Genomic DNA, 16,496 nt, shown 5'->3' on the forward strand with positions numbered 1-16,496 from the left:
CAAACGTGGTCTGGTCGAATTCCCTTACATTACGTGTACTCGGCATGTTTTACGTTATTCTAAAAGACTGTAAGTGTGGTAAAAGGAATGTATCATATCTTCAAAATATCGCTATTAATTTCTATAGTCTGACAAAAAACTAGTTTAATAGGCTATTTCACACTGAACATTTCAGCCACGATTTATATTTTTCTTTATTCAATTTCTGATTTCATTTGCTAATTGACTGTCATCAAACTTATAAAATAAACAAATCCGTATTTAGACAAAAATCTGAAGCCGACTAAAAAACTATATTCACATTTGTATGAACATTAATTTAATTACATTTTCGACCAAAACACTGTTATTATATTTGTGATATTTGATTTTATATTTGATATATATATTATATTTGATTTTATTATATGTATATATTGGTACATTTAGAACAACAAGGTTTTTACGCTAACTTTTCAGAAATGCAGAAATATGGTTAAACTATGTCACATTTGTGACTACTTTCCCACCTGTGACCATTTCAACAAGAGGGCCAAGATGGCCCTAGGTTGCTCACCTGAGAAACACACCATAACAGTGTAAACATGTTTGACCTAATGATTTCATGGAAATAATATTCTGACCAATTATCATTAAAATTGGAGCAAAAAATCTTGAGTATAAACAAGTATTTTCTTTGATCTAGTGACCTAGTTTTTGACCCCAGATGACCCATATTCAAACTTAACCTAGAGTTCATCAAGGCTATCATCCTGACCAAATTTCAAGAAGATCAATTGAAAAATACAGCCTCTATCGCATACAGAAGGTTTTTCTTTGATTTGACCTAGTGACCTAGTTTTTGACCCCAGACTACCCATATTCGAACTTGACCTAGATTTCATCAAGGCAACTATTCTGAACAAATATTATGAAATCCAGTGTTAAATGCAGCCCCTATTGCATACACAAGTTTTTTCCATTATTTAACCTAGTGACCTAGTTTTTAAACCCAGCTTATCCATATTCAAACTTGACCCAAATTTCATAAAGGCTATCATTCTGACAAAATTTCATGAAGATCAGTTGAAAAATACAGCCTCTATCATATACACAAGGTGCTTCTTTGATTTGACCTAGTGACCTACTTTCTGACCCCAGATGACCCATAACCAAACTCAAAGTAGATTTTATCAAGGCAATCATTTTGACCAAATTTCATGAAGATCAGTTGAAAATTACAGCCTCTATAGCGTACACAAGTTTTTTCTTTGATTTGACCTAGTGACCTACTTTTTGATCCAAGATGATCCATATTCAAACTTGACCTAGATTTCATCAAGGCTATTATTCAGACATAATTTCATTAAGATTTATTGAAAAATACAGCATCTACTGCATACACAAAGTTTTTCTTTGATTTGACCTAGTGACCTAATTTTTGACCCCTGATGACCCATATTCAAACTTGACTAATATTTTATCAATGCAATAATTCTGATCAAATTTCATGAAGATCAATTGAAAAATACAGCATCTATCGCATACACAAGGTTTTTCTTTGATTTGACCTTGTGACCTTTTTTTTTGATCCAAAATGATCCATTTTCAATCTCGGCCTAGATTTCATCAAGGTTTTTATTTTGACTTAATTTCGGGAAGATCAATCGAAAAATACAGCCTCTATCGCATATACAAACTTTTTCTTTGATTTGACCTAGTGACCTAGTTTTTGACCCCAGACTACCCATATTCGAACTTGACCTAGATTTCATCAAGGCAACTATTCTGAACAAATATTATGAAATCCAGTGTTAAATGCAGCCCCTATTGCATACACAAGTTTTTTCCATTATTTAACCTAGTGACCTAGTTTTTAAACCCAGCTTATCCATATTCAAACTTGACCCAAATTTCATAAAGGCTATCATTCTGACAAAATTTCATGAAGATCAGTTGAAAAATACAGCCTCTATCATATACACAAGGTGCTTCTTTGATTTGACCTAGTGACCTACTTTCTGACCCCAGATGACCCATAACCAAACTCAAAGTAGATTTTATCAAGGCAATCATTTTGACCAAATTTCATGAAGATCAGTTGAAAATTACAGCCTCTATAGCGTACACAAGTTTTTTCTTTGATTTGACCTAGTGACCTACTTTTTGATCCAAGATGATCCATATTCAAACTTGACCTAGATTTCATCAAGGCTATTATTCAGACATAATTTCATTAAGATTTATTGAAAAATACAGCATCTACTGCATACACAAAGTTTTTCTTTGATTTGACCTAGTGACCTAGTTTTTGACCCCTGATGACCCATATTCAAACTTGACTAATATTTTATCAATGCAATAATTCTGATCAAATTTCATGAAGATCAATTGAAAAATACAGCATCTATCGCATACACAAGGTTTTTCTTTGATTTGACCTTGTGACCTTTTTTTTTGATCCAAAATGATCCATTTTCAATCTCGGCCTAGATTTCATCAAGGTTTTTATTTTGACTTAATTTCGGGAAGATCAATCGAAAAATACAGCCTCTATCGCATATACAAACTTTTTCTTTGATTTGACCTAGTGACCTAGTTTTTGACCCCAGGTGACCCATTTTCAAACTCGACCTAGATTTTATCAAGGTTATCATTCTGACCAAAATTCATAAGATTAATTGAAAAATACAGCCTCTATCACATACACAAGGTTTTTCTTTCATTTGACCTAATGCCCTAGCTTTTGACCCCATATGACCCATTTTCAAACTCGGCCTAGATTTTATCAAGGTTATCATTCTGACCAAAACTCATGAAGATTAATTGAAAAATACAGCCTCTATCGCATACACAAGGTTTCTCTTTGATTTGACCTAGTGACCTAGTGTTTGACCCCAGATGACCCATTTTCGAACTCGGCCTAGATTTTATCAAGGTTATCATTCTGACCAAATATCATGAAGATCAGTTGAAAAATACAGCCTCTATCGCATACACAAGCCAAATGTTGACAGACGACAGACAGACAGACAGACGCCGGACATCGAGCGATCAGAAAAAACTCACCTGCTCAGGTGAGCTAAAAATCTGGGATCTACAATGTTTGCATAAAACCAATGCATACAAAAAGTAGATACTACAGAAACGAACAGGTAAACAAACAAACATAATATAAGAACACAGGGGGGCAACGCCTTGGACCCTTCAGATCTTTATGTCTATTAATTATGATTCTTAATACTATTCCGCAAAAGCAATATCTGTTTCTATTTAAGGTTTGATAAGAACACAATTATGTTTGTCTTTTTCTGATTTGGCTTATTTCAAATTTTGTATGTTTGCTTTCTGCTTTTGGATGTTTCAAGTCATGTCAGCGGAATGAGCTCTGCGTTGGTCATGTGAAAAATCAGTTCTAAATTCACAATGGCCTTATGTATAAAGCGACAATTACTTTTTGACATACCACGACGTCTCGAATAGAGGAAATTAGTGAAATTAACACTGACAATTTCCAACCAGGTGGTAAAACGCCTTTGTCACGCGACGTTTGTAAATGTATAACTTGTCTCCACATAGGTCGATATGAAATAGTCTTTTCTTTTTAACAATTGTTTCATCCGTATTGTAGACGATATTTCATCTCTTCAATTTTTCTACGTATTCTGTTTAATTCATTCTTTAGTCTAAAATAGTATGGTAGTCGTGGGCTTGCACACTAGTTCCTTTCTTCGTTTTACAAATTTCACTACTCTCACCTGTGGTTAAACCATTTTAGAATATTTACAAAGATCCATCCGTGAAAATCGGTGGTATTTTATCTCGGTTAACCGATCACAATGATTATACAAAACAGCTTATTTGCAAGATATTTTATCTACAAGGTAATGAATTTATGAGTTTCAATGGGGTGTTTATTTATGAAGCTCAAATGTGTCATAAAGACAGATAAATAAATTTCTTATATATCCAACCTTCCACTAGAGAAACTTTGATCTGACTTTAATATACACAATTATCAAAACAAAATGTAAATTAGATTTTAAACTGTCTGAGATTCGATTTTATCTTTTAAACGTATCCCTGTTAGGAGGAGAAAACACCGCTTTTAACAATTAGGGGCTTTCAGATAACATCTCTTAAATGAATATTAAAAACATATTTAGATTCCATAATTATCAGTAGGATAATTAACTGTCAATTTCATGTTATATGATAAGATCGAAAATTTGCATATGTCAATCTACCCTTAACGGGGATAAACTTTTGGTGATGACACATGAGGTTAATGTAATTGTTTCCCATAACAGTCTATTTCATGTTCGTCAGTACGGAGACCTCCGTAGATGAAAGTTATAAAAATTCGCTGAAGTGTCATATAACACATTTTATGTAATTAACATTTAAACACCATCCACTGTATGAAATGTTGAAGGCGACATGGGTTCTTTTCAAATTTCAATGATGCTTTTGAATTGGCGTTATCATTTGCATGTCTTGTAAACAAGTTCTTGTATGAGATCAACACAACATAATTACATGGTGTTAATTGCTTTACATTACAATGTAATGTGTCAAGTTGTTTTTCTGAAGTCACTACAGCAAGAAGAGAATGATAAATTGCCTCAAATATGAAGAATACCCTGATCGGTTGAGTCTTTTTTCAAATTAAAATTTTCGCCACAAGTAATACTTGCTATCAAAGGACTGTTTTCTTTTAACTCGAGGGTTAAATGGCTTTCACATGAATTTGGACAGTTCCCCAATGAATACATCATATTTATTATTTCATTTTCGGCGGGGTTCAACGTCAAACAAGACACTTATTAGGCATATAAGCTGTGCGCTTGAAACAGAAAATTTCGTGTTGATTGTGAGTAACGAAATGCCAATATTGTGGGTCACTGTTACTATTTGATAATCCGAATTTCAAGGCTGCATTCATAATAGGTTGACGACTCTATGACTGTGTGAAAGTCGAGAAGGAATATTTAAAGATTATGTTCCTTTATTTGAAGAAAAGTGTTATTTTCTTTTTGTACTGGTGTATTACCTCGACACGAAAATGGTCTACTTACATGTATGCTAACAGATTAGTTTCGCGTTGAGCCCTTAAGCTATCTACAACTCCTTATGACGCGAGTGCATCCCCATTTATGTTTTTAGTTCCACATATATTTTCTATTACAAGTGCAATTTCAAATAAGCATACTTTTGCTCTCAATATTCAAGTTTTCTCTTGATGAAAATTTTACAGCTTAACTCAGTTTGAACTATCTCAGGAATCAATTTAACCATATTACGCAGACTACAATGTCTGCTTCCAATCATAACTCTTTCAGACCTTTTCTACGAGGTGTGTTCAAAATGTTTCGATACGATGATCTTTGCTAAAACGTATTGAAATAAAATTATTTATCATCTATTATATAACAATTCGAGTCGACGATTTTGTTTGGAAGTTGGAAGTTTTTTTCTGCTATTTTTTTTTTTTTTGCATTTACCATCGAGGGTCATGAAATTATTTCAAATTGACGTCATTGGACGGTATTCTCCGTTTTCTACAGAAAGCCATGTGCGCGTCGAGCTACATTTTGAATCACATAACGAGAATATGTAATCACTCGGAAATTGCCGGGAGACATTACGGGCCTGCTGCCTTAAATATGTTTTATTTGATAACATATACTTTGATACATTATCACACTTATCTCATTTCTCTAAGTTTGAATAAAACCGCTAACATAAATAATGTATAAATCAATTGCAATAAGTTTGATGAGTCTTCTATTAAAAGCTGAACTTCTGGGGATTGTGTCGCGGTATATTTCAGTGTTAAGAAGAACAGCGAGATATCAAAAAAACTTTCGTCTAAGGTATATTGCATTAGTCACTTTCTGATGTTTAATGTTGATACCAATAGTACATTAATTATACGCAGATGTGCGTTAGTCATATAGAATAAAAAATAAAGTCGGTTAATGAATGTTATTTACAGACTATGCCTGTTAGATAGAAGTACATGTATTGCTATAATAGTTCTGTTTCATAAATATACCAGACTGAGTATATAAACGTTAGCAGAGTCGGATTTTACGTCGCCTGCTTCAAACCTTTAATGCATATTATTAGTGAACATTGATTGTTATAGTGGACGCAACTTGACCCCGATGGTTGACCTTTGTATTATAATACATAATGAGGCACAACCTATTATTGAAAAGGAGTGTACGTAAAACACAGCTGCATGAGAAAGTGGAAATATAAATGTGTGCAATTATAAATTAGGGTATTGGAAAGTTTTAACTGATCAAATGCAAGTATACATACTTTGATACTGCACTGGATACAAATATATTCCATATAAATATACATGGCTACCCTCATCACCCTTTATTTCTACAATGAAATATTCGATATGAATAATCAGCCAAAGGTCAACCATCGCGGTCAAGTTGCGACTACTATATATGCACACTGAAGTGTTTTGAACTGAACTGCACACAAATGCATGCTGCTAACAATTAAGTCGAATAGTTATTTCCTGTATGTGGTTTTGCACTTCATTAGACATTTTATCAGATTATTTTCTTTTAAATAAATATTCTCTGCTGCATTAACAAAATTTATTATCATTAATAGCCTTCTCGTATGCACAAAACTCCTTTTTCTGATCAGCTTACACAGGATTTCATTTAGACAAAAAATACTCGTTGACGTTGCAAAAAAAGTGTAAATGTGGTAAAAATGCAAAAACAGCATTTAGGATCGGAAATGTCAGAGCAAGTGGCATCTATAATAAGAATAATTTGGCATTGACCTACAATCCGATTTTTCATTGACTATTATTTTCATTGCCCCAGACAATAATAGGTGTACCTTACATTTATATATATACATCCTATATGTACTTTGTAAAGCGATAAGAGTCCTCTAAAACAGTGTTAAAATCAATCATTTTAAAATAAACTATAAGACAGATAAAGTTGATTTGCTCAATGCTTGGATAGGGTCAAACGCCAAAGACGATTTTCAAATAACGTAAAATGAATAATACAAAGGCTATACCATATTATTCCATGTCACCTGATTTCAAGACCGGTTTCATTTTTTTTTCGTTGTTTTTTTGCTGCCAGATATTATGTCATACGGTCGAACCTGCCTTTAGCAGCCAGCTGAGGGACCGACACAATCTAGCAGCTTACGGCAGGTGGCTGTTTTAGACAAGTTGAAATTAAAACATTTTAGTCTTTTGGGGAAGTTAGTCGACTGACTGCTTAAAACTATTGGCTGCTTAATATAGGTGACCGCTACGGCAGAGTCATACCAAATCTACCATATATTTTTCACCAAAGGTGTTAATGAATCTTTTTAAAGTAGAGTACTGGTAATGAAACTGACAATTTCCGAACGAATAAGAAATCTCTTATGCTATTTCAGTATCCTTTAGCTCTAGAATAAAACTGCTTTCTCGCAGCAACCGGAAAATACCGAAATCGCAGAAGGAGAATACGGAATTGAACGGATATTACCGACTGTCACTACGGTTTCGCTACCTCAATTACTCGATGGCCAAATTATGCCATTACGATTTTCTTTAATGACCACCGTTATTTCTATAAAATTTGTGTGCAACCGTATTAATCTAGTTTGAATCTATATTATAATTAAGGTAGTACGCAATTTAAGAATACTTTACATACTTTTTCCATCTAGCTCATTTCATTTTCTCTATCAAACCAGCTGTAGCAAATATAGTTCATACAGAAAATCTAATTAAATGTTTCAACTAGGAATTTAAATTAGACAATATAATTATTTTGTAGCTTGCCAACTTTAAAACAGTAGTAAACACTTACATGTTTTTGAGTTTATGTGACAACATATAAATTAGTACTTATTAATGTTGACCAAGACCTTTTTATTACATAAACGGTTACATAACATTTATATAATAAAAATATAGAACAATTACGAGTAATCTGGAAAAATACATAATTTTTGTTTTTAAATTACCTCCCACGAGATTCTAGCATGATCATTCGTTAAAGGGTAGTCTCATGGTAACTCCCCCCCCCCCCCACCCCTTCCCCCACACATGTATATATTCTGTGGAGGGTAATTAGACTTTCATATTGTTTTCGGCTACAAATAAATTGTCAATAAAACAAATCAAAATATTGATTTTGTATGTGACCCTCCATGGAAATAGTTGGGGTCAGTATGATACATTGCGGGGACGCCACCGATTCATCATACTGACCCCATATATTTCCGTATAGGTAACTGTAGTAATAATAGTGCACTATGCTATAATCGCACAAATGACGTATTACTTCTTTTGATAAGATAGTGAAAAGAGTGTATTACTAATCAAAGGTGAACGGGGTTATGTTATGTTTCAGTTGGTAGTACAAAGGACACTTTATGGTGTGTTTTTGTTGTATATGCAGCTGCATGCATTACTTTTGTGGTATTCCTTAACAATGAAAGGAAATGCAAGACAGTTTTGTGCAAACAGGTGCACGGGATATACGGATATATATCTTTATTAAGTTTCAAGTGAAAAAAAAACATGGAAACAACTGTGCCTTTGAGAAACTCTTAATAGTACAAAAAGTGTCACATTTCTGTCGCACAAAGGGGAAACGAAAGCATGAGTTTAACTTAACACGTGGTTTCGCAGATCGGAAATAAGACCTCTCATGATTCATTGTCACATAATCCTACAGAAAAACAATGTTAAATGTTATGTAATATTTACTAATAGTATCTCGTTACACACTTTTGACAAATGTAATAGTTTTTTAGGGTTACGCAATTCGCAACTTTCAAACATGAAATTCAGTGTCAGACGTCTTGCAAACAAAATAGTTAATCATGTGCAAAAGACAACATGTGAAAAGAGAGCCGCTGTCTCTCAAGACCACTAACTTCAGCTTCGTTTTAAACATTTGCTATACATAAACCGTATTTATATAGAACCCCTTTCATTATTTAAACAAAGTTCCAACATTATTTACAAAGACAGCCACTGAGAGCACCAATCTGATCTGAGAAACAGAGCGAGAAAAGAACCCTGTAACAGATACAGAGAGAGGACACCTTTAGATGCGGGCATGTTCGACTAACTTTGCGTAGCTCTTTTCGAATGGGCAACATTGTTGTTTAACATTTCCGGCGCACAACAACGATAAAAGCCCACCTTCCTTGGAAGAACCAAGACTAGCTCTTTAACTTCTTTAAAGAGCTTCTGAGAACTTCCCAGTGCCTTGAACGGGGTAGGGACATCTGGACTGAGAGTCAAGGCTGTTATCTCTAGACGATCGGGACACCGTTAATGTGTTAGTACTTCTAATGGTATCCTCTATAGACAAGGTTTACTGTATGTATAAAGGTAACGACCATACTTGCACAAACAAGACACTGCCATTACGTATACATGAAGAAAGAATTGTTAAAAGACAAAACGGTCACTTTTTATGTTTCGTTAAGTTATTTTTGTCTGTCCTTTTACCAGACGAAGCACACATAATTTAAATAGTTTGCTGTTTTATGTCTTGTGTCATAGATCATATTAATAATAATTAGTATTTAAATTACAAGACTGTTGTCTAAATGGAGTGTTACATAAAAGAGACAGGCATATCGTTGATAATATAATGCAGTATATAGTACAGCGCAGTTGTCACCGTTAACCTTTGCACAACAGTGCATATAGATCATTTACTTATCAGTGTCACACAATATTTGTACCATCACGTATGAAACAAGCAATTGGCTACAGTATGTCTGGGACAAATGTTAGCGAGAATTCAATTATATTAATTATATGAGGTCTGTTATTTCAAGTAGCTAACAGTTAAGATACTGTTGTGCATAATTACCCCCCGATTTATTACTGATCATACCTTAGAATCATCTTTGCCCTAAGAGGGCAACTGTTGCATCAGGGAATGTACTTGATGTTTGCTATATATCTGGCGATAATTGAACAAGGTTAATCGCTGACTTAATTCACTATCCCATCTTTGCTTAGAGTGTTCCAAAACTAGTTACTTTAACTTGGTTAGATGGGGAATATTAGAAGAGTCAAAATAAAACCACACTTTTCCAAAAATCGTCCAAAATTGGATCACGGCAAAAGGTTTGCAAATCACGGTATATTAAAGTTATATGAGTATGACTTACATTTCAGTATTATCATTTTCAGATTTTGATGAAGGGTTTCCTAGGTTTATTTCTAGTAACAAATAGGGGAAGTGCCAGTTTCTTTTCATAACTGTGACATGATAGACAGACATTTAAGTCATGCATACGAGATATAATGGCATACAGAATCCATTTCGAGAATTCGATTAAGTAAAACATGTTCAACTGAAGCATTGAGTGGTGTTCCATGTGCACAAAATACTCGTGCGTTAGAGATAGGTCGTAAAGCATATTACTTCAAAAATCTTTTCAGGTTCAGGCTCCGCAAAATTCTGTGACAATCCTTATAATACATGTCTTGAATTAAATGCTCTACTCACCATTCCATTGCACAGAGCTACGGCTACTTTTGTTCCTGGTTGATTTGTAATATCCCCGTGAAAGTGACAATTCCTGTTGCTTTCTTTTAGGAATGTAAACTTTGAATCTGTCACATTCTTAAAATGATTTCGTTTTCTTTCTATTACCAAACCTGGCGCTATCAAGTGTCGATTATGTTGTAATTTTAAAATATGATTCTCATTGTTTATGTTTATATTATAATGGATACTATCATCCGATTGCACGTGTGAGTCGACACTGCGCCTGCGCAGTGAATGTCTTGGATGTAATGTGTACGTTAAATGATGTCCTTCTGCAGTGACAAGCGATGGAACAACTATTTCATACTCTTGTAGGTTTCTCAAAAATTCATCTGAAAAGTAAGAAAAGAAAAAGTTATCGCAGTGGTACTATAAATCTATTACAAGAAAATCAAATACGTTGAAACACTTGTTCTTATAATTATATCAGCACTGTTAGAATATGACCATCCATACCCTATTAGTATAACAAGGTTCACTTTACGTTTTGTTATAAATCTAGGTTTATTCTCTGGCAAAAAGTGTCTATTCACCCCAATTTCTCACCAAAACGTTTGCTTCCATGGTACTTTAAAGTACAAGGGCACCATGATAAGGTTTCGTTTAATTAATATTCCCGCGCCATTCATTATGTGTTCCATATAAATGTCGGGCGTATTTTATTTTATATGTTTAGGGGAAGCGAAGCATTGATTACATATGACACAATACGGGAAAATAGGCTTCTTTTACCTACAAGACTAGTCACCCAATTTTTAGTATTCTTGATGAAGTGAACCCAATAAACAGGGCATACAAATTTGTACACATAAAATTGCTAATATTTTACTGACAAATTCAATTTTCATGCCGAAGAATATTCTATTTAGGCTAAAGTTTATTGCTTTTTATGCTGTTCGAATGTATCATAAAATGTGAGAACACGCCGAAAAGCTCTATTCGCCACAATAATGTATCTAAAATACGTTTTGATGAGGGCATGTGGATATTGTTACCAGGTAATCATGAATAATCATAAAACCATAGTTTAATGCTAAAAATACGGCTAAGCTATTAGCATTAACGCAAAAAGCACTTGTAGTCGCATGGCCGGCCATCAAATACGATAGAATATTTCATTTTTAAAGCCATGAGCTAAACATTATTTCTTACCTATACCTGAAACAATGCAGAAAATAAGTTATCGTTGAACACTTTATTTTTTAAGAAATGTTCCTAAACAGATTCAGGTTAGTTTAAAATTTTATACAAATTTCTATTAGTTTGAAACAGTTTCCGAATTTAGTTTGCAAATCTGGAATTTTCGCAAACTTAGCAATTATATTTTTATTATTATCTTTCTTCATTTTTTTGACATCAAACATTAATTTGGGTCTCACAGAGAAATATTGGCCGTTTTCTTTTACATATCTAAAAAAGTAAATTGTTGGGACGATTTCAAAGTCGGTCCTCCTATGGAAGTATTTTTTTTCTCCCGTGTTTTTTTTTATTTTGCTAGCACTTTTAGACTAATTGCTTATTTATTTGTTCCTTTAAGAGATTAAATCAAAAAGAGCCTGCAACATTTTCATTTCTGTCGTGTTGAGCGGCTTGTTGATTTCTATTTTACTTTACTTTAAACTAACACTTGAGAGCTTTGAAAGGTTAGAACTAACAAGTTTGCCTAGTCCTTTAATATGAATTTTATTCTAACAACAAATATGTCAAATTTTGTTACACAAAACAAAGCAAAAAATAAATGTCATAAAGGCGACTGAGATAAAGTATTTGTTGCATATGATTGCTGCATTAAGACAAATATGGATGGAAACAATCTTTCAGAATTGGAGCAGTGAGCTGGTATCCTAATTGTATAGATATTTATTAAATGCATAATCTTTTATTGCTATAACTACAGTAACTATTTTTACTGGTATGTTTGATATATGCAATATATAAATTTACACAGTTTATTGCTATTATAACAAATACTATGCTTTTTCGTTGTGTATATATAGTTATACACCTTATTATTTTTTGAGCAAATGTTGTTGTTTTTTCATTGTTATGTTTAGTTTATGTATATATACATATAACCCTTATTGATATTTAAACAACTGTTATGTTTTTTCGTTGTTATTAGATTATGTATAATATACGTATACAACTTACTGTGATGATTTTTTTCATTATTATTTTAAAAAATACGTAATACCTATTTATACAATTTTTTGTTATTAAGATACTACAGTGATGGTAATTACCTATATATATATATATATATATATATATATATATATATATATATATATATATATATATATATAGCGCATTTGCCTTTTCATTGTCTGCGTCGACTTGGAAAAAGCAAAATGTTTAAATATAGACACATTTGTACCAGTTTATGACAGTTTCACACCTGCATGTCAGTGACGTCTTCATTTCTTCCGTTACAAACTAATTGCTTTGCGTTTTATGGCTTTATGACTTCCTGTGTAAAGACTTTAGCTTTGTTTCTTCAAAGACAATTTTTCATATTAATCTTGGAAAGAAATGTTTTCTGCTTGCCACTGATACCATTGTAGACACGTTAGTAACTGGTACGTGCAGGCAGAAAAAGTATTGTGTAAAGAAGAGAATTTTCGGTAAATAAAGATTATTACAGTTTATTCTTTGTTTGCTGTCTTACAGTCATAAAAATAGTGAATGTAAAATACTGTACTCTAGATTTTGGCTAAAATTGATCTATGAAATTTGATCATATTACGCACATTAGAACATGAGTTTTTGTTTCTTAAAAATGTGAAATCAGAAAAAGAAAAAAAAAACAAGCCCGAGTCGGGAATCAAACCCTGACCGCTTCGGCAATAGGCACTTTCCTACGTCCTATACCAAATTCACAATGGCGGAATTAGTACATAATGAGTGTTAAGTATAAAGCTTTATAACTAAGACATTTTACCTATGGTACCCCATTATAAACTTTTTTTTTCAATTTTGAATGACGAAAAGTAGTAAAAACAACCTGTTCTTATGTGTTTCCATAGCAAATCGTCTATCAGTAACCATATATTAAAGCCTTTTTAAGAAATTTAACAATAGTTTCCTAAAATCGAAAACATTTTCTGTTGCTGTCTTACAATCTGGAGGTCAGTGCCTTGAAGTATAAATATATACAGGATATAAATATCGAATGTCATTGACATGTCAGCATTTACAAAATTAAATATGTCACTGGCATATCAGTATTTACAAAGTGAAATATGTCATTGACATGTCAGCATTTACAAAATTAAATATGTCATTGACATGTCAGCATTTACAATGTGAAATACGTCACTGACATGTCAGCATTTACAATAAGAATTATGTCAATGACATGTCAGCATTTACAATAAAAATTATGTCAATGACATGTCAGTATTTACAATAAGAATTATGTCAATGACATGTCAGTATTTACAAAGTGAAATATGTCATTGACATGTCAGTATTTACAATAAGAATTATGTCAATGACATGTCAGTATTTACAATAAGAATTATGTCAATGACATGTCAGTATTTACAGTAAGAATTATGTCAATGACATGCCAGCATTTACAATGAGAAATATGTCACTGACATGTCAGCATTTACAAAATTAGATATGTCACTGGCATGTCAGCATTTACAAAATGAAATACGTCAATGACGTGTCAGCATTTACAATAAGAATTATGTCAATGACATGTCAGCATTTACAATAAGAATTATGTCAATGACATGTCAGTTTTTACAAAGTGAAATATGTCATTGACATGTCAGTATTTACAATAAGAATTATGTCAATGACATGTCAGTATTTACAATAAGAATTATGTCAATGACATGCCAGCATGTACAATGAGAAATATGTCATTGACATGTCAGCATTTACAATGTGAAATACGTCATTGACATGTCAGCATTTACAATAAGAATTATGTCAATGACATGTCAGTGTTTACAATAAGAATTATGTCAATGACATGCCTGCATCTACAATGAGAAATATGTCATTGACATGTCAGCATTTACAATAAGAATTATGTCAATGACATGTCAGTATTTACAATAAGAATTATGTCAATGACATGCCAGCATGTACAATGAGAAATATGTCATTGACATGTCAGCATTTACAATGTGAAATACGTCATTGACATGTCAGCATTTACAATAAGAATTATGTCAATGACATGTCAGCATTTACAATAAGAATTATGTCAATGACATGCCAGCATGTACAATGAGAAATATGTCATTGACATGTCAGCATTTACAATGTGAAATACGTCATTGACATTTCAGTATTTACAAAGTGAAATATGTCATTGGCATGCCAGTATTTACAAAATGAAATATGTCAATGACATGTCAGCATTTATAATGTGAAATATGTCATAGGTATGCAAATTTTGATTCCATACCTCATGTTTTTATTTTGATGTAAATGAGATGTGAAACCACAATTTGTAGTCCTGTTTGGCGCCATACTGTGTTAGTACGCCGTAAAACCCAAATAAGATAAATAAAAAAAATTGACATGTCAGTATTTACAATGAGAAATATGTCATTGACATGTCAGCATTACAAAATGAAATATGTCGTTGACATGTCAGCATTTACAATGTGAAATATGTCATTGATATGCCAGCATTATCAAAATGAAATATGTCATTGACATACCAGCATTTACAATGAGAAATATGTCATTGACATGTCAGCATTTACAATGTGAAATATGTCATTGACATGCCAGCATTTACAAAGTGACATATGTCATTGACATGCCAGCATTTACAAAGTGAGATATGTCCCTGACATGCCAGCATTTACAAAATGCGATATGTCATTGACATGTCAGCATTTACAATGTGAAATATGTCATTGGCATGCCAGCATTTACAAAATGCGATATGTCATTGACATGCCAGCATTTACAAACTGAAATATGTCACTGACATGCCAGCATTTACAATGTGAAATATGTCATTGGCATGCCAGCATTTACAAAATGCGATATGTCATTGACATGCCAGCATTTACAAAGTGAAATATGTCATTGACATGCCAGCATTTACAATGTGAAATATGACATTGGCATGCCAGCATTTACAAAATGAAATGTATCAATGACATGTACACATTTACAGTATGAAATGTCACTGACATGCAATTATGTATAAAATGATATACATGTATGTCACTGATGTAGCAATAATCATTTTGCTATTAGATATATAATTCTTTGTTAAAGTTAAATCTAGCATTATTATCGATTCATTGTTAAAGTTAAATCTAGCATTTATATCACACTCTATCTTCTTATTTAAGCTTTCTGTTAGAACAAAGTTCTAAATCCTTCGCAATAAAGATATCGTTTACATATTAATTTGATTTATACTGATTTCACAGCTTACAGGGATAAAATACGGGATCTGTTGTTAGGCTGGTCATGAGAAATACCTAGCATTGCCGAGACTGGTAAACTTAAAGCACCTCGAATGTTTTTATAAGGTTACCCTTGTACTTCGTTGGAGTCACACATTTCCGCTGCAAAATAAAGACAAAAATGCAGTTTAACGGCTTCAAGGCTTGCTTTGTCTGTGTGCAGAAACTTGGAAAAATATAAGGTTTCTGTATCCTACATGTAGGTGTCTTGTTTGTTTTATGTGTGTCTATTGTTTTTTTCCTTTTCGACCGTGCTACATTTACTTCAGTGGTTCAAAATTGTTAAAAGAATTTCATTGTTAATTAATGGTTTACACCATACATGTACATTACAATACTTTACGAATCTTTAGGCTAAATAAATGCTGATGTGTGTCTTGGCTTTGTTTTATCTCTTTATTCCAGCTGGTTTTGGTGATATTTTAGAAGACTTTGCTGGTTACTGATACTTGCTACCAAAATTCGCACTTCATTTGAAGTTTTCTGTTAA

At 32.8% G+C, this 16,496-nt stretch overlaps 1 protein-coding gene across 1 annotated transcript in view; it reads right to left on the bottom strand.

Annotated features, from left to right (window-relative positions):
* Positions 1 to 16,496, bottom strand: part of LOC123566712 (A disintegrin and metalloproteinase with thrombospondin motifs 7-like) — a 158,737-nt gene that overhangs the window by 97,437 nt on the left and 44,804 nt on the right. The window contains exon 2 of the mRNA XM_053549086.1: positions 10,512 to 10,885. Within this exon, the coding sequence (XP_053405061.1) occupies positions 10,512 to 10,885 (374 nt within the window). The remainder of the gene's footprint in view (positions 1 to 10,511; positions 10,886 to 16,496) is intronic.

The sequence above is a fragment of the Mercenaria mercenaria genome, chromosome 8, assembly GCF_021730395.1.
Source record: "Mercenaria mercenaria strain notata chromosome 8, MADL_Memer_1, whole genome shotgun sequence".
Taxonomy (NCBI): Eukaryota; Metazoa; Mollusca; class Bivalvia; order Venerida; family Veneridae; genus Mercenaria; species Mercenaria mercenaria.